Source organism: Drosophila albomicans, chromosome X (assembly GCF_009650485.2).
Source record: "Drosophila albomicans strain 15112-1751.03 chromosome X, ASM965048v2, whole genome shotgun sequence".
NCBI classification, from domain to species: Eukaryota; Metazoa; Arthropoda; class Insecta; order Diptera; family Drosophilidae; genus Drosophila; species Drosophila albomicans.
This window is the reverse complement of record NC_047627.2, coordinates 20,572,259-20,591,291: the sequence shown is the minus strand read 5'-3', so window position 1 is coordinate 20,591,291 and position 19,033 is coordinate 20,572,259. Positions and strand designations below refer to the sequence as shown.

The window sequence follows — 19,033 nt, the reverse complement described above, 5'->3', positions numbered from 1 at the left end:
ACTTAAAAGTTAATACCACACTGTTTTGCTTTAATGCACAATGGGAGAGTCTGGAGTTTTCGTGCTTGTTTCTTTTTTTTTGGCATTTCATTTTACAATAACCATTTTTAAGTACTTTAACACAATTTAAGTTACTTTTGCACTATTTATCGTTTGCTAAAGAACATATAAAATGGAAGAACAAATACTTTTCGAATTTAATAATTCATTTTACAATTAGTTTATCAAGTAAATGTGCAAAATTCAAAGTTTTCGATACCATTTCTGTTGAAATATATGAAAATTATGTTCAATGAGTACTTAAATTATTTATTTTTATTTACAAATTTGCTATAATTTAATGTCTGCTTTGGCCTTTGTTCCGTTTGCATCGCATTGTTTCGATTTTCGAGAACTTTTTTTTGCAGTTTTGTGAATTCTTTGGGTGTTGCCATGTCAATGGCCTCGGTGATGGCGCGTGATGTGATGTGCCAGAGAGTTGCCAACTTTTCGCGTTCCCCCCTCTCTCTCTCTCTTGCGCTCCCTTTCTCTCTCTAATGTAGCACTTTCTGATCCCCACAATTTGCTTAGCCACCCGCTGCTTGGGATTTGGCCAAATCACTTGCAATTTGACTAGACGTTGTCGCGACGTTTTTTTTTTGCTTTTGCTTTGTTTTAAATTCATTTTTTTTCTGGGAATGTTGGGGTCACTCTTGCTGTATGTATTTAAAAGTTTTTAATTCAGCTTTCTAGCTGTGGGCGTGGCCCACTCTGACACTTTGCTTATTTATTTAGCTATCGCGCCTTGTTCTGAAAAATTACATTGTTCATTGTTTATTGTTGTTGTAGTTGTTGCTGGCAAACTACGCGCGAAAACGTTGGTCAGGAGATTTGGGTTTGCTGTCTTAAGATGCAGTAGAAAACATGTAGAAGAACGACTAAGAAATACTCTAAAGCAATTTCTTAACTCAAATGATTGAAGACAAAGTTTAGACTGATATGTGGAAATCCATCAAAAGAAAAATGCATGATTTATGTTTGGTACTTTTGCAGATAAAATGCAAAAGTACAGCAAAAGAAATGTATTAACTCAACTTTACGCTCTTTGATAGATCGTATTTCGTGGGACTCCTCGAGGGTATCTTTTAGTGAAATAGCCTTGAGATAAGCATTCGTACGGCAGCGCTTTCATATTTCTTCATTTTTATTATTATCATTTTGCACATTTTTCATTTGTTTACGTGTCAGGCCAAGCACCTACTTTTTGTTGCTGGGCTCAGTTTACTTTTTGCATTTGGCCTAAGGAAACTTTTCTGTATGCTGTCTGTCTGACTGTCTTGTCGTTTGTTCTTTGTTAAAATTGTATTTGAAACTTTCGCTTAAGTGGCAAATGCTTTTTTGTCAGCGTCCTTTCTCACCTATTGTTTTTACGCACTGTGCGGAGGCGGAGGCGTGGGCGTGGGCGGAAAAGTTGTAGGTGTGGCTATGTGGCATAGGCACGTGCCATAAGCCATTTGTCAACAGCAACCTGATTGGATTCCATGACTAAGCGCGGTTGCCAAGCCTCGCTACTCTCGATACTTTTCTTGTAGTTGTGCTTCTTCTTCTTCTTCCCCTTCCCCTTCTTCTTCTCGTTTTGCTTTCAAAACGCTTAAAAGCAAAATCTAATCACACTTGGTTAACGTTTGGCGTGTGGCCAATTTGCCTTGTGGTTGGGCTCAGAATTAAAGCAAGGCTTTTTCTTTACTCCGCTTTCTAAATGAAAATGGGCATTTCAATAATAATTGCACTCGCCTCAAGAGTTTCGTTTCTAGATCTCGCGACAACAACTTTTGCCACTTAATGTGGCATCATTCTGCTGCCAAATAATAATTGTTGTTATATTATTTTCCTCCATTTAGTTACCTTCTTTTGTGCACTCTACAAATTGTGTGTTCACAGTTGATTGCAATTGATTTTCGCCAATTATTTGCTATAAATCAACGTCGTAGGTTAATCAATTAGTTGAATCAATTTTGCTTAATTTTTTATGAGCGTTATTCATTTTCTTTATTTTATCCTTTCTTTTGAAATTTGATTTCATAATTTCTTAGTACCTAATTGCATTAATGATTTGTTAAAGTAAATTATTCATGCATTTATTATTAACTATTTTTGATTAGCATAGTGTAAACCAAGCAAAATTTTGAGTATATAAAAAAAAATTTCAAAATTAAATCTGATATTTTTGAAATCATAATGAAAGCAAACGTTTTTAATCCATTTATTTAAATACATTAATATAAAAATAACATCTAAAATATTTGAAATTATGAAAGAAAAAAATTTAAAGGGAAGAACTGATAAAAGTAAAATATTGAATACTAAATTTAAAATACTAAATATGCCATCAAAACTAAATACATTTAGTAATACATATTATAAAATACAATATATAAATTGAATAACAGATAAATGAAAACCTAAATACCAAATGTGAAAGGAAGATTTTAAGTAATATAAATATGCAATCTATAGAATATTTTTATACCCGCTACCCATAGGGTAGAAGGGTATTATAACTTTGTGCCGGCAGGAAATGTATGTAACAGGTAAAAGGAGGCATCTCCGACCCTATAAAGTATATATATTCTTGATCAGCGTCAACAGCCGAGGCGATATAGCCATGTCCGTCTGTTCGTCTGTCCGTCCGTCCGTATGAAACACTGTATCTCAGAGACTATAAGAGATAGAGCTATAATTTTTTTTCGACAGCATTTGTTAGATCAAGTTTGTTTCAAATTTTTGCCACGCCCACTTCCGCCCCCGCAAATCGAATAACAAGTGTAATTTTAAAGCTAGAGCTACGAATTTTGGTATATACAATAACTACTGTAGTAGTACTGGTTGCGATCAGATAAAAATTGTCGAAGTTATTAAAGAAATAATTTTGTATGGGCAAAAACGCCTACTTACTAGGGCTCTTAGTTGCTTTGGCCGACAATCTGGTATATTGTGCCGTCTATGGTATATTTTGAGTGGTGTACTATATCTATATACCAAACATACCATTTGGTATATTTTTAGTATTTTTTTATTAGTATTTTCGGTATATTTTGAAAATGAAACCGCAATATTATTAAAAATGGGTAGCGGGTATCTCACAGTCGAGCACACTCGACTGTAACTTTCTTACTTGTTATTAGTTAGTTTTAACTTTTCAATAATGCGAATAACATTTGCTAACAGGAGTAAGATAGTTTTTTATATTTGAAACTTATAATAGAACCAAGCAATTAAATTGAAGAACACTTAGAAATGAAATCGTAAATATTACTAAAACTAAAATGAAGAATCCAACAAATTTAATATTCCAGAGGTGTTTTACATAATAATTGAGAATTTGTTCAAAGTATATAAGCTGTAAAATATTTTAATTACCTATCGTGGCTATAATTCCAATCTTAACTTTGCTACAATGTTTATAATACTTGCTGACGAAAGGAAGATAGTTTTCTTATTTAAAAGTTTTTAAAGTTATATAAAAGCTGAAGGTGAACCCAGAAATGTTGAAATTTAATACTGCAAGAAGTAGATGAGAGTATATACTATATAGTATAGTGAAATATTTGAATAAATCGCTTTTACCTTTCGCTCCCCAACAATTGGGCGTAATAACAAAACATTATATTATAAGAGAGTTTTGCTGGTACAGGAAATTCAAGTATGATTTACAGTGAGTAAAATAACGGTAACAATAACCGTAACAATGGCAAGAACAAGAGCAAGAACAAAGGTGCAGAGGAAGAGGGAAAAACCAACCCACACACAGTCAAGAGCCAGAGAGCCAGAGAGCTTGGGCATTGAAAACTCGAATGTGGTAAACAAGCAGTGAGAATCATTTCCATTTAGTTTTCCCCACGTCTATCTCTGTGAGTGTGTGTACACAACACTGTTGTGTGTGTGTGGGTGTGTGTGTGGGTGTATGTGTGTATTTATGTGTGTAGTTGCCATGTTTTTAATCCACTTGAAGGCACTTAAGTCAGATCACTGCCCAGCATAAATGCGCCAAGTGAAGTTGTCTTTACAGCTTGTACGTTACGTGTGTGTATTAAAATTCATATTTCCACAAAATACTACTGAAAGAGAGAGGGAGTGGAGAGTGAGAGAGAGAACAAACGTTAAACTAATAACAATACAATGCCAGTTCTTTCGAGTCTCTGTGTCAACACCCTGTGGGCGAAAGTGAGACATTTTTTTTTTTTTTTTGCATTTTTATTTATTTCTCTTCTCTACTTTTTTCTTTTTCTTTTCTTTTGGTTGCCCTTGGTTATTCACAACTAAATAAATATGAAAGGAGAAAGCAGATTTTTCATGCTTCGCGCCCATTTACTGTTCATATTGACACAGCAAAAAGTTTTCTATGCCCCAGCTACAACAAGTGGAAAATGTTTCAAGCAATATGCAATAAGTTGGGGTAACACACTTTGAGTGCATCAATTGACTCGACAAAATACACAACTATAAAATCGCAACACTTTTTCACATTTCCATTATTATTTATTTGCGAAAATGTCTTTTCACTGCGATGATTTAAGATTGCTTTAATAATAAAGTATTCGAAAGTGATTTTTAAAGTCACACGATTTATGACTGAGAAGCGATATAATAAAATTTCTGTTTTTTGTATTTAATTTATCAATTTGACACACTATCGATTGCTAGATGAAGTTCGAAGTTCTGATTCGCAGAGAAAATAAAGATCAAGACTGATACTGATTAGAAACGTTTTTATTTAAAGTTATAATTTTTAATAGAGAATTTTTTAATTTAATAAAATAATAAACATAAATTCTTGTTTGAGTGTTCCATAAAAAGGTTTATTTAAGTTAGAGTTTTGTTATAGCAAAATTTGAGCTGATTGTCGTCAAAATATTTTCATATATTTTTAGTGACTTGTTTTATATTTTTATAAATTTATAATTTATAATTTTATAAATGATCGCAAGCTGATTATGGTAGATACAAAAGCTTATGTTTCCTGAAAATTTGGTTGTGATCAAATACAAATTGTAGAACTAATTTCAGAAATACTTTTGTAAGGTAAAAAAAACTCTTAGTGACTTTGACTGATAATCAGGTATATTTTGCACTCTATAGTATATTTTTAATGTATAAAAGAAATCAACGTTTATTAGAACTAATTTGGAATAGAAACATTTAGTTGAATACGATTACTGCTATATTATTTTAATGACTTGGCTTATTTATAATTAATCCCAAACTGATTAACTGCGCATGTGTTATTGCAATTATCAAATTAGGCAAACAAATTTGGCAGTAAAGTGAAGTTGAGTAATATTCACACTTGATGAAAATCCTTCACGCCCAGCAGCAGCTGCTGAATGAACCTTATGAATATATATAGGAGAGTGTGTGAGTGCGTGTGTGTGTGCTCGTAAATGCGTGTTTGCGCAAACTATAACAAGAACAATAATAACAACAATGAGTTTTGTTGCTGGCGAATACATGGCGTATGCGCAACGTATTAGACTTGCCACACGCAGTTTGCTGACTAAGCGAAAAACTTCCGTCTTAGATTACGCCGAGACCACTAACTGGGGGCAGCTGTGCGCTGATCGAAGACAGAAGCCAGTATCCAGCAGCCAGCAGGCAGAAGGGTTGCCTTCAAGATGCGAGAGAGCGGCGAGGGAGCGGAAAGATGAACAAAATGGCGGCGCACGTTCGACGCTTCACTTAATTAAGCGCCTTTTTGTCTGTTTTGTCTGTTGTAAGTTGATAATTGAGGTTTTGCCGGTTTCCAGTAAAAGTTAATGCCCTCCTCCTCCTCCTCCCACCCACGAAAAACCCAAATTAGAAAAGTGGCACAACAAAGGCGCCCACGGCATCCAGCCAAAAAAAAGAAGAATGGGAGCCATTGTACGAAGCAGCAGCAACGGCAGCCCCATTGGCATTGCCTGTGCCAAATAAAAGGCTAGCGAGAAACCCAAAAAGAAACAAAACACACACAACAAAAAAAAAAAAAAGAAAAAAGAGCATCATTTAACAGGCCGAAATAAGCGCAATGATAACTTAAGTATATTCGAAAAAAACGAAAAAAAAAGAGACCAGCGAACAAAAGTGAATCGAAAACAAAAGAAAATGTGCCAAACATCAGTAAATAGGCGAAATTGGCGAGAAACAAAACAAATAATTTCAGCTGGATGTAAATGAAAGTCACGAACCGAATCCAAAACTGAATGTCATTCCAAAATACAGTGAAACAAGCTTGATGCCGAGCTTGAGGAGCTCTTAAGGGCAGTTAGGACAATCATATTGCCGCTGAGCGGTCATTAAAAAAACGTTGAAATCTCTTAACAATATTAGTTGAACAATTTCAGTTGTGCTGCGCACCTAATTCGCTTAACGAAGTTAAGACGATAATGTTTCAACATATTTAATAAAGACGTTTATTTTTTTTATTTATTTTTTATAAAGGCAATTTAAATGCTTATAATTACGTGCTAAAATTAAAAATGGCATTTTTATCTTAAATTATAGTCAATTTGTAAAAGTGTTTTTAAGTTACCAATTAAACAATTTTCTTAGTTTTTCTGTATACGTGATTTTACGATTTTAAAAGGTTACAATTTATTATTGTTACTGTTTGTTCTGAACTTATTTCATTTATAATGTTTTTTTGTTTATGTAAAATATTTTTAAAGCACATTTCGTAGATTTAAATTCTGTCTTGTTTTGATATAATTTGAGTATTGAATTAATTTAATATTATTTGCAAATAGAATTTAAAACGCATTTAAAATTATTTCTAAGGCTTTGAGCTTATAAATGAATCGAATGAGTTGAATACGCTTTACAAATGGAATTTCAAATGAATTTTCTTAAATGTTTCATACAATAAATTGCGATTAACTGTTTGCCGCATAGTTTACTTTACCTTTAAGCCACAATTGTGATAGTTCTGTGAGAATTGTTGTCGACACTTTGAGCACTATTAAATTGTGGTTTAAATGCAAAATGCGATTTAATCTAATGTTTATATGCCATGTCATAGCAATGAACATCAGCATGTGCTCAAAATGTAGTCACAAATTGTTCACGTACTAGAAGCAGATGTTCGGCTCCCAAATAAAAAAAAAAGAAAGGGATTGTTGGAGAGGTATTGTGTATAAATAAGGCTTGAAAAAGTGGCAACAAAATGTTTGCATTGTGGTCACAAGGGAATTGCAGACAAAAAAAAAAAACCGAAAAAAAATGTGAAAAAATGAATTAAATCTCAGTCCAAAAGACGCGAGTGGAACTAGTTCTACTTGAATAAATGGCACATACTATCTTTGTGTGTGTGTGTGTGTGTGTGTGTGTAAGTGTGTGTCCACTTACACACATATACATATAGAGTTCGCAGTTTACTGAGGGCAAATTACTCTATTGTTGCGGCAGGCACCATAAAAACATAATCCACATAAAGCTTTTAACACACTTACTTACAAACACTCTCGCCCACGCGCAAACACACACCAACACTCACACATACACACTCACACTCCCTCGCAAAGGGAATTCGCTGTTGTTGTTATGTAACAATGACTGACGCTTAAGCTGCTGTGTCATTGCGTATCCGCCGTGTTAGCCACTGACCAACCGCTTAGCAGCAATAGCTGTAGCTATAGCTGCAACAGTCTGTGCCTTTCGCCTTGGCCATCTGTTCTAACAACTAACAACCCCAGTCGCTTATATAATTTCAACAGCCACAAGACTCAACTTCATCTACTTTTAACCTTTCTTTGACCAGGCAGAACAATGAGGAATTTAAAATACTAAACCAAATTTGAATAATTTAAAAACTAGCACTTCATTGAAATTGAAAATTGTATAAGACAGAATAAGAGGAAATTTGTATTTTTGTATTTATCGAGTAACGCAGCTACTGACAATTTTTCTAGATTTACTAAAAATTGTTATTACCAAAAAATTTAACAAAAATTGTTACTAGAAAATATGACAGACAACAAAATTGATAATAGAATAATAAAACTGCTGATAAAAATTTGATATTAAGAATATTTACATTAAAGTTTAAAAAGTTTAGCTTACAATTGTCATAGAAAAAGAATTAAATATAAAACAATGAATTGAAATGTATATGTATTATTATATTATATTATATTATTATCAATATCGAAGTGGTTTAGAATTTTTTTTTAGAATATTGGTTATATTGATTATTAACAAGTTAGAAAGTACTCGAGTGTGCTCGACTGTGAGATACCCGCTATTTATTTTGAATAAAATCAAAACAGTGCATTTTTATGCTTCAAATATTCCAAAAACATACCACAACAATGTTAAACATATACTAAAAGCTATATTTGGTATATTGTTACAGCGTTACTTTAAAAAAATACCACAGAGTGCAAAATATATCATATTAACATTGTAGTATTATTTTTAAAATATACCGAATTAATATACCACAAAATACTAAAAATATACCAATGACAATATTTGATATAATGTTATAATGTTATACATATATGTAAATATACCGAAAAGTGCAAAATCTACCATATAAATATTTCGCTATTTATTTTAAAATATACCATATAATATACCGAACAATTATTACAAATATACAAAAGACTATATTTGTTATAGTACTATTACATAGTTAGCAAAATATACCAGATTTTTAGCTAAAGCAACTATGATTCGTAGTAAGTAGACGAATACAAATGTATTTCTTATATAACTTTTACAATTTTTATCCGATCGCCAAATCCAAATTTTCTGGAATCATAAAAACGATAGTGTTTATTGTCTGGATTCGAAATTCTAGCTTCACTCTAGAATAATTCTCACTAAATTAATATATGAAAAACGAAGAAGTCTAAATTAATAGAAATCAATTTCGCAATAATCCATTTGTAATTTACACTTTTTACATTATTTATTGTTTTTATTGACGTGTCAAAATCAAGCTTAAAGCAAACAAAAAGTAGGCAATATTGTGGCATATCTATGGATGCTAGTTGAAAAGCAATTTCGTTATCGTTGTTGAATAAAATTTAAAACTTTCAGTTCCATTTATTTTTAATCCAATAAAAATCAGTAGAAAAGAAGCAATGCGTGCTGGACCAAGAAAGTTTCGGATAGGTGAGTTGTTTTTTATTTTATTTTATCTGTGAGGATGCCACAAATCCATCCGCATGTGTGAAGGGAGAGAGGATGGGATGGGAGGGGTGGGGAGGGGAACGAAGTGGGGCAGATTATTGAGTGTCAAAGTCTTTGATTGAGATACGTGTTGATGGGCTGCCAAAAGCAAAAGCAAAACCAAAACAGCTGGAGAGCTGATGTTGTTTCTGTTGACTGGTTGGCATCGTGTGCGTCATTGATAAAATGCGCAATTTTCGCTTTTTGTTTTTTTTGTTAACAAATATTTGCAAGACACTTTAATTTACCACACCTTTTCACCGCACACACATGCAGAAGAAGTTAACAACAACACGAACGAAAAAAAAAAAAACAGAAAATTGTGCCTGGAAACTGTTGACAACTAAATAATTTTTGGGTTCTAACATTTTAGAGAGACAGAGAATGGCATGAGTTTTTTCATGCTTCGTGCGCCGTGAAACGAGATACGACACACACACAGACACACACATAAGTTGCTTGTTACTTACGCCATGTGTGTAGAAAACGAAACAACTTGAATGAAGATGAGTTTGTGTGTGTGTGTGTGGATGTGCATGAGAGAAGAGCGAGAGGGACAGGCAGGGTAAAAGTTACTCGGATGACACAGAACCAAACAGCCATTAAATATACGAGACCCACATTCAACACACACAAACACAGAGGCTAAAACACCCACACATACACACACATAGAAAGCGAAACACCTTGTTGATTGTTGGAACCACAAAACGCCACTCTTGAGTCAAAGTCAGAGCCAGAGTCAGAATAGTGTCTAAGGGGACGACGATTGTTTATAGCAGAGCATACACAAGGTAGTGAGCATAGACCGGTAGCTAAATATTTGTAAGCACTGTACGAACATACTTCACTTCCTTCTCTCTTTCTCTCTGTTGCTTTCAATTTGCCAATGTTGTTCAAAATTTGCTTGATTACAGTTTGCCTTTTGATTTTTCTGTGGCTTGCTTTGATGCCAAGCTACGCAGCAAATTATTCAGTTTCTTCGATTAATACCCTGTAGAAGTGGCAGCGAAATAGTAATAGTTAAAACTCGATAACTTTAAATAAGAAATAAATAAAATTTGAGCAGCCCTATTTTAAATAACAAAGAAATTATAATGTTGTATGATGACAGCTTCAAAAGCACATTTCATCGATTTGAATTTTTTAAAGATTATTTTATAATTAGTTCGAACTTGTCTAATATTTTTACAAGAGGAATTCCGAATGCATTTCGAAATATTATATTTACAATTATAGATATAATAAGAAATCGAATTGTTTTTACCTTGAAATAGCTTAAAGCTTTCCTAGTAATGTTTAACTCTTTACAAATATAACATATTTTTAAATTTTTACAGAAATATGACATTTTCGATTTGATTTAATAAATATAAAAAGCTTCTGATAAGCAAATATTTTAAAAACAGATGTAAATAATTTACAATAACTTTCACTTTATTGTTATGTCGCCATTAAAGAACAATCCAATGGCTTCTTAAATTTCAATTATAAGTGAAGTAAAGTAAATAATTAAATAAATGAATAAGTATTTAGAAATAAATGCAAATAGGAATAGGCAACTAAATCAATGAATTTGTCGGGAGCAGCAGACAGCGCATGTTAATGCAATGCTGTGACAGCGTCTGCCAGCAGCGCTGCATCTGCCGGCAGCGCTGCATCTGCCGGCAGCGCTGTATGCTCTCTGTTAGCGATCGCTTGCAGTTCGATCGGCTAATTGTTTGTCTCTCTTGGTTTGACTATTGAATTGTAAAAACGCTTGTAATCGTGTCGGTGGCGAAGCTTGGTACTACGCAAGTCACAGCCAAATAATCCAAAGTGGTGGTTACATATACGACATATGTACCATATAATAAACAATTAATTTGAACTTTGCGTGTTTTATTTATTAACAATAGACGTGCAAATAAAGCTACTAAAAAAGCTTAGTGGCTCAACATTTGGAGGCCCCGGCGAGATATAACATATACTCTCGCTAAGTGTTGTGAATGCAATTGATTTGCATGGATAATTATTGAAGTGATTAATAAACTATAACAATCAGTGAAACATTAAACATTTAAAGTGCAAAGTGCTCGAGAGTGCGAAGAAATATATATATGTATGTACATATGCATATATATTTAACAAGCGGTGCATTTCTGTTCTTGCATTCTCCGTTGTTTGCGCATGTTCGCCGTTGCTCCGTTGCTTGCGAACCTTCTCCGCTCTCCGTCGCTTGTCTATGCTCTCGGCTATTCCGCTGTCGCAGCTGCGTACATTGCCCTTGCTGCTCTCTCTTATGCTCTCGGTTTGTGTGATCTAAATCAGCTAATCAACTGATTAACTTTGAACAGCTGCTGTGCGTAAGCAACTCGCGCGCGTTTGTGATCGCGGTTTTGACGCGTTTTCCGTGGTGCGCTTCACTTTAAGCTGCTGCTGTGCTTAAGCAACTAGCGCGCGTCTGTGATCGCGAGTTTGACGCGTTTTGTCTTGCTTTGAACTGCCGCTGTGCTTAAGCAAACCGCGCGCGTTTGTAATCGCGGTTTGACGCGTTTTTCTTGCTGCGCTGCACAGTAAGTTTGCCATACAAAGTGAGCATTTGCCAGTTAGCAAAAGTGCGGTTAACTGCTAGCAATGGAAAACTCGATAAACGAGCAAGCGACTACTGTCGAAAGTCGCGCGCGCGTTTTTTCAAGCGGAAGGTTCTATCGCTCTATGATAGCCTTGTGAGACTCGATGCGTCGCTTTCTGAAGTTAAGCTAGCTACATTTAATTCATCGGAATTAGCAGTACGGTTGGAGCTATTAGAACGTGCTCAAGCTTCATTTGATTTAGCTCAGAATGCGCTAGAGGAGATCGACTATAATGAGATCGGTAGTGAAACGCGAGACAATTTCGATGAGCGTTTTCTTGAAGTGAAATCGCGTGTTCGAGCGCACTTTGACAGTCGTGAGCGCCAATTGATTCGGTCGTCCACATTGCGGCGTGATGAGACCATCGATCCTTCGGCTAATGGCCTCAGTGCCCGCGCTAACAGACGTCGTCTTCCCGAGCTCAAACTTCCCACGTTCGGTGGAGGTTACACGGAATACGCGAGTTTTTGGTCAATGTTCGAGTCTGTCATTGACAAGGATAACGACTTAGATGATGTTGAGAAGTTCCAGCATCTACTATCGTGTTTAACTGGTCCAGCGTTGGATGCAGTTAGATCATTGGATATATCGAGGCTCAATTATCGTGTGGCGCTGGATATCTTGGATAATCGGTTTAACAACAACCGACTTGTGTTCCAGTCGCACATCAAGGATCTTTTGGGTACCAAGAAGTTGGAGACAGGAGCATCCGTGGCCACTAAACTCCGTGAGTTTAGCGATAAGGTAAATGTTCACATGGGGGCATTAAAGACTCTGGGCCGTCCAGAGGAAATTGCAAACAGCATTATCATTTACGTGCTGCTGCAAAGGCTGGATGTGGAAACTCAGGCGGCGTGGGAGGATAGCAGGGCATTGGACAATCCTGCCGCCGATAAAGTGCCGACTGCTACTGAGTTTTTCACGTTTCTGGACGAAAGATGTCGGAAGCTGGAAAGTCTGCAGTACGCTATGGTCATTCACACAGCAGGCTCACAGGTGGGAAGGAACTTTACCCATAACGGCAACAGGAAGGCGTTTGTGGTCCAATCTAGCCCCAGCAGAGCCAATGTTTGTGGGTTTTGTGACGCGCCTGGTCACGGCATATATTCCTGCCCCATCTTCGCAAATTTGTCTCCCTTCTTGAGGCAGAGAGAAGTGAAGAAGCTTGCTCTCTGCTTTACCTGTTTGAAGAAAGGACACCAAACCCGATCCTGCACATCTGGTGCTTGCCGTAACTGTGGTGGACGGCATCATTCGTTGTTGCATTTCGAGACATCGCAACGAGCCTCGTCAGCTGATTCGTCTGCCGCTCTGCAGCCTCAAGCTTCTACGTCTCTCGCTGCCCAATCTCGTTGTTCTGATGCTGCACTCTTGGGTACTGTTGGTGTTTTGCTTAAGAGTCGTGCTGGGTCGTTCATTCATTGTCGTGCTCTGTTGGATTCTGGTTCGCAAATCCACATGATGACGTCCCATTTAGCCCAACAGTTGCAATTAAAACGGACGCGATCAGATGCTATGATTTCTGGCCTCGGAGACACAGACGTTTCTGTTGAAGGATGCACGGTCAATGTTTGTATGCGCTCTTGCATCACCGACTACTCGGTCAACTTTCAAGCTGTTGTGGCATCGACAATCACCAACAGCCATCCGAATTTTGCCATTGACATCGACGGTTGGGCGATTCCATCTAACATTCAGCTAGCTGATCCTGCATTCAATCGTCCGCAGCGCGTGGACCTGCTGATTGGTGCAAGCCTATTCTACGGCTTGTTATGTGTAGGACAAATAGGCCTTGGAGATGGATTGCCTATTCTTCAGAAGACCCGCCTTGGTTGGATCGTTGCTGGTGGTGGTGACAGTACGACGCACACAGCATTGATGGCAGCGCAAAAGGGTTCTGAAAGTAGTAACGATCAAGCAGATGCCAGCCTAAATGAGCTTGTTCGCCGTTTTTGGGAAGTCGAGAGCTGCGAGTATGTGGCCACAAGGCTTAGTAGGGAGCAGCAGGATTGCGAAGAGCATTTTCGCAAAAATGTTACTCGGCTACCATCCGGTGAATACTCCGTAAGATTGCCAATGAAGTCTAGTGTTGACTCGTTAGGGGAATCATATACTCAAGCTCATCGTCGATTTCTCAATCTGGAGCGCAAATTGCAGCGGCATCCTGATCTTAGGATGCAATACTCATCATTTATTGAAGAATACTTGAAGTTGAATCATATGTCGCGTGTTCCTGCTGAGACCATTGAGCGTTGCAAGTATTTTCTGCCACACCACTGCGTACTAAAGGCCGATAGCACGACAACAAAGCTTCGTGTTGTGTTCGATGGTTCGGCAGCGACATCCACTGGATATTCGTTAAATGAGGTTATGATGGCTGGTCCTGTTATACAGGACAAATTGATGCATATACTTCTTCGCTTCCGTACATATCTGGTGGCACTAACAGGGGATATATGCAAGATGTATCGATGTGTGCGCATGGCTTCAGCAGATAGCTATTATCAATGCATCTTATGGCGCGATTCGCCTGATAAAGAGCTGCAGATTTTCAAGCTGGACACCGTTACTTATGGCACGAAGGCAGCGTCATTTTTGTCGGTTCGTGCAATGCATCAGCTGGCGCATGATGAAGCAGACTCGTTTCCGGTTGGATCTGTTGCTTTGAAGAATGAGTTCTACGTGGACGATTTTATATCTGGAGGCGATTCAGTTGCTGAGGTTAAGGTCAAGCTGCAGGAAACCGCTGCAATTCTAGCTCGTGCAAACTTCAAACTCAGGAAATGGTGTTCCAGTCATGCCGAAGTATTGTCGGAGATAGCTGACGACGAGAAAGAGTCGTACATGAGGTTCAGCGATGGCAGCGAAATCACAAAAACTCTTGGCTTGGCGTGGGATCCCTCATCGGATCGGCTGCTGTTCTCGCTGTCGTTCTTAGAAGCTGGCTCCAAGCCGTGCAGGCGGTCTGTCTTAGCCACAATTGCACGATTTTATGATCCGCTAGGACTGCTTGGACCCGTCCCATGACAATGTTCAAAATATTTCTACAGCAGCTCTGCAAGGATAAGTTGACATGGGATGAAAGTTTGCCTTTGCAGCGATACACAGCCTGGGTAGAAATGTGCAGCAGTTTTAATTCCATTTCTAGTCTTTCATTCCCGAGAGCTGTTCTTGCTGCTGGGTGCCGTGTCGAAGTTCATGGATTTTGTGATGCCAGCGAAGAGGCCTACGGCGCTTGCGTATATGTAGTGTCCGGTGGACGCACTTCTCAGAGTCAGCTGTTGTGCTCTAAGTCCAGAGTCGCACCACTCAAAACTATATCAGTTCCCAAGCTGGAATTATGCGGTGCTTATCTTCTGGCCAAACTGCTTCATGCAGTTAGAAACATGGGTTTTCTTGATGGGGAGTTCTTTTGCTGGAGTGATTCATCGGTGGTACTCTCATGGATCAAGGATGATCCATACAAGTTCAACGTTTTTGTGGCAAATCGCGTAGCGTCTATTCAGGATCTTACCGTCAACATGAAGTGGCAACATGTTCCCACGGCTTTGAACCCTGCCGACGTACTCTCCAGAGGTACAACTCCAGAATGTTTAGCAGAGTCCAAGATATGGTTTCATGGACCGGAGTTTCTTGTTGGAAATCGAGATGGATGGCCTTCACAACGCTGCTTAGAGTCTTCAACGTTGGAAATGCGTAGTAAGGTCATGATAGCCACTTCTCCGTATGATGATATCACTCTTCGTTGCAAGTACCTTAACACGTTTGCCTCAATGCAGCGCGTATATGCGTTTGTGTTTAAATTTGTTAATCGTATAAAGCATCCAGGCCTCAACGTGGTAGATGTCAACAAAGGCACATGGCTGCTACTGCGATTGGTGCAGTTGTCAAATTTATGGAGTGATGTCAAGGAAATTCGTTCGAAGGGCTTCGTCAAGAAATCGAGTTCAATCGCTTCTTTGTTGCCGTTCATCGACCAATTTGGACTTCTGCGTGTTGGCGGTCGGCTAGCCAATTCAACTCTTCCCTACGATGCTCGCCATCCTATTATATTACCTCGACGGCATCCCATTACGTTGGCGCTCATCGCTCACCATCATGAAAAGAATCTTCACGTTGGAGCTAGAGCATTATTAGCAAAGATTCGGTTACAATATTGGCCGATTGGCGGACTGCGAACTGTGTCGAAGGTTGTTCGCAATTGCATCGAATGCTTCCGGGCCAAGCCCACTGTGCTCGAACCAATTATGGCCAGCCTTCCGAAGGAACGGCTTCTGAATTCTCGTGCCTTTGCAATAAGCGGAGTGGACTACTGCGGGCCGTTTTACTATAAATCTGAAGTTCGGAACAGACCCCCAATCAAATGCTACATCAGCGTATTCATCTGCTTTGCTAGCAAGGCGATTCATCTGGAGTTGGTGAAGGATTTGACAACTGCTGCCTTTCTGGGAGCGCTAAAAAGATTCGTGTCACTTCGTGGGAGGCCTAATCAGATTTGGTCCGATAATGCGACTAACTTTGTCGGGGCCAAAAATGAACTTCATGATGTCAAGAAACTTCTCCTCAGCGATCCTCATAAGGAGTCAGTTCATCGTGTGTGCCTGATGGACAACATCGAGTGGAAGTTTATTCCTCCTCGTTCCCCACATTTTGGTGGACTATGGGAAGCAGCAGTCAAGAGCGCAAAGCACCATCTGTATCGCTCTGTTGGTCGCTCTATTCTCAACTACGATGAGCTTCGCACTCTGGTTTGCCAAATAGCGGCAATAATTAATAGTCGTCCATTGCTATCAATTTCAGAAAGTCCTGACGATTTGGATGTGCTGACTCCCGCTCATCTATTGTTTGGTGGTCCTCCAACCGTGATTCTGGAGCCCGACCTAACTACGTTGGACTACAATCGGCTGGATGGTTGGCAGCGTGTCACTCAACTGCAGCAGGTCTTCTGGAATAGATGGCGGGAGGAGTATCTGACTCTTCTCCAGCAAAGATCGAAGTGGCGCACTCCTGACCGTCGTCTCCAAGTCAACGACTTGGTCTTGGTGAAGGACGAAAATTTGCCTCCTCTTCGGTGGCCGCTAGCCCGTGTCCTGGCGCTCATCCCTGGCAAGGACGGCGAGTGTCGAGTTGCCGACTTAAAGACGACGTGTGGCAGCACCCGGAGAGCCATAAACAAACTCTGTCTACTGCCCCTGAAGGATGATGTTGAAAGATAGGCTTTCAACGGCGGGGAGTATGTCGGGAGCAGCAGACAGCGCATGTTAATGCAATGCTGTGACAGCGTCTGCCAGCAGCGCTGCATCTGCCGGCAGCGCTGCATCTGCCGGCAGCGCTGCATCTGCCGGCAGCGCTGTATGCTCTCTGTTAGCGATCGCTTGCAGTTCGATCGGCTAATTGTTTGTCTCTCTTGGTTTGACTATTGAATTGTAAAAACGCTTGTAATCGTGTCGGTGGCGAAGCTTGGTACTACGCAAGTCACAGCCAAATAATCCAAAGTGGTGGTTACATATACGACATATGTACCATATAATAAACAATTAATTTGAACTTTGCGTGTTTTATTTATTAACAATAGACGTGCAAATAAAGCTACTAAAAAAGCTTAGTGGCTCAACAGAATTCAAGAAATAATAAATTAACAAAGGGAATAACGCAAAAAAAATTAAGAAATGAAGGAAAATAATAAGCTAATACTAAAATATAGATATAATAAAATTAATAATTAAGTAAAAATAAAAATTGTATGAAAATTACACAGAGTATACGGCAACTGCAACGCATTCTTAAACAAAGAAAGCATTTCTTTAGCTTTCTTGTTTGTGTTTTTTTTTTGCTGTCTTCACTCTGTTTTTGGTCTCAGTGCAATGCCAACAAGATTGTAAATTGTTATATTTGCTTGTCTTGTTGCTATTTTGACATTTGCGTGTTGGCGTCAATTTAGAGAACGTCAACTTATTATGTAAACTGCAGGCGATTTTATTAGCCACGTCTACGTCTGCAGCTGATAGATGTTGAAGGCAGAAGCAGAAACGAGATGTATACACAAATGTTGTTTGGCATTATACGAATCGAATTTATTGTGATTTTTATGGGTTCAATAAATACAAACAAAAAGAGAAAGAAAGTGAAAAAAAAGTAGCAGGAAGTGTATCGCCTATGACATTCATTGAATGAGAAAAAAAGCTTTTAAAAACGGGAGCAAAGGTTGTCGGCTTTTTACATGCGACACTCACTCGAACACTCACTTGTGCACTCGCACACTTGTATTCACACACACACACACACGCACACCCAGTTGCTGTTGGCACCCCTTTGCTCAGTTGTCAAGCGAAGTGAATTTAAGTGACAGCTGTCTGTGTGAGAAGTGCCAACCTGAGCGCTTGCTTTAGCTTACCTGCTTCCTTGCTTACTTGCTTGCTTGCTGTCATCAAGGCTCTTGCTCGCTAGCTAGTCAGGTGTCTACATCTTCCGGCCTCCGCTTCAGCCTCTCATTATACCCACTACCCAACGAATAAAAGGGTATTATAACTTTGTGCCCGCAGGAAATGAATGTAACAGGCAGAAGGGAGCATCTCCGTCCCATTTAGTATATATGTATATATCATATTGCCATATCCGTCTGTCTGTCTATCTGAATACAGATATACTAAAAACAGTCCTTGGCATATTTTAGTAATTTTTGGTATATTTTTAAAAAGTAATTTCATTAAAATTGGTAACTAATTTGATTTACTAAAAACAACCTTTGTTATATTCTCATATTTTCGCCATATAAATTTGGTATATTTTGAATAAGTAGTTTCATTAAAACTAGTTCTATATCGATATACTAAAAACAGTCCTTGGCATATTTCAGTATTTGTCGATATATTAATTCGGTATATTTTGAAAAAGTAGTTTCATTAAAACTGGTTCTATATCGATATACTAAAAACAGCCCTTGGCATATTTCAGTATTTTTTCGGTATATTTTTTAAAAGCAATTTAATTAAAGTTGGTAACTACTTTGATTTACTAAAAACAACATTTGTTATATTCTCATATTTTCGGCATATAAATTTGGTATATTTTGAATAAGTAGTTTCATTAAAACTAATTCCATATCGATATACTAAAGAAAGGCTTTGGCATATTTCAGTATTTTTCGATATATTAATTCGGTATATTTTGAAAAGTAGTTTCATTAAAACTAGTTCAATATCGATATACTAAAAATAGTTGTCGGTATT

The 19,033-nt window shown here is 38.0% G+C and overlaps 2 protein-coding genes across 2 annotated transcripts; both read left to right on the top strand.

The window, feature by feature from the left end:
- The first annotated feature begins 9,101 nt into the window (after positions 1–9,101).
- LOC127565529 (uncharacterized) lies at positions 9,102–14,831 on the top strand. Its single transcript, XM_052004383.1, has 2 exons — positions 9,102–9,132; positions 12,007–14,831. The coding sequence occupies exons 1-2, from the start codon at positions 9,102–9,104 to the stop codon at positions 14,829–14,831; spliced, it is 2,856 nt and encodes a 951-aa protein (XP_051860343.1).
- A 359-nt stretch (positions 14,832–15,190) lies between these two features.
- On the top strand, positions 15,191–17,020 carry LOC127565528 (uncharacterized). Its single transcript, XM_052004382.1, has one exon. The coding sequence runs from the start codon at positions 15,191–15,193 to the stop codon at positions 17,018–17,020; it is 1,830 nt and encodes a 609-aa protein (XP_051860342.1).
- Positions 17,021–19,033: the final 2,013 nt, after the last annotated feature.

Coding starts and splice junctions, on each gene's coding strand:
- LOC127565529 (XM_052004383.1), top strand. CDS start 9,102: ATGCGTGCTGGACCAAGAAAGTTTCGGATAG. Junction 9,133..12,006: donor ACCAAGAAAGTTTCGGATAG/GTGAGTTGTTTT, acceptor CATTTGATTTAG/CTCAGAATGCGCTAGAGGAG.
- LOC127565528 (XM_052004382.1), top strand. CDS start 15,191: ATGGGTTTTCTTGATGGGGAGTTCTTTTGCTGGAGTGATTCATCGGTG.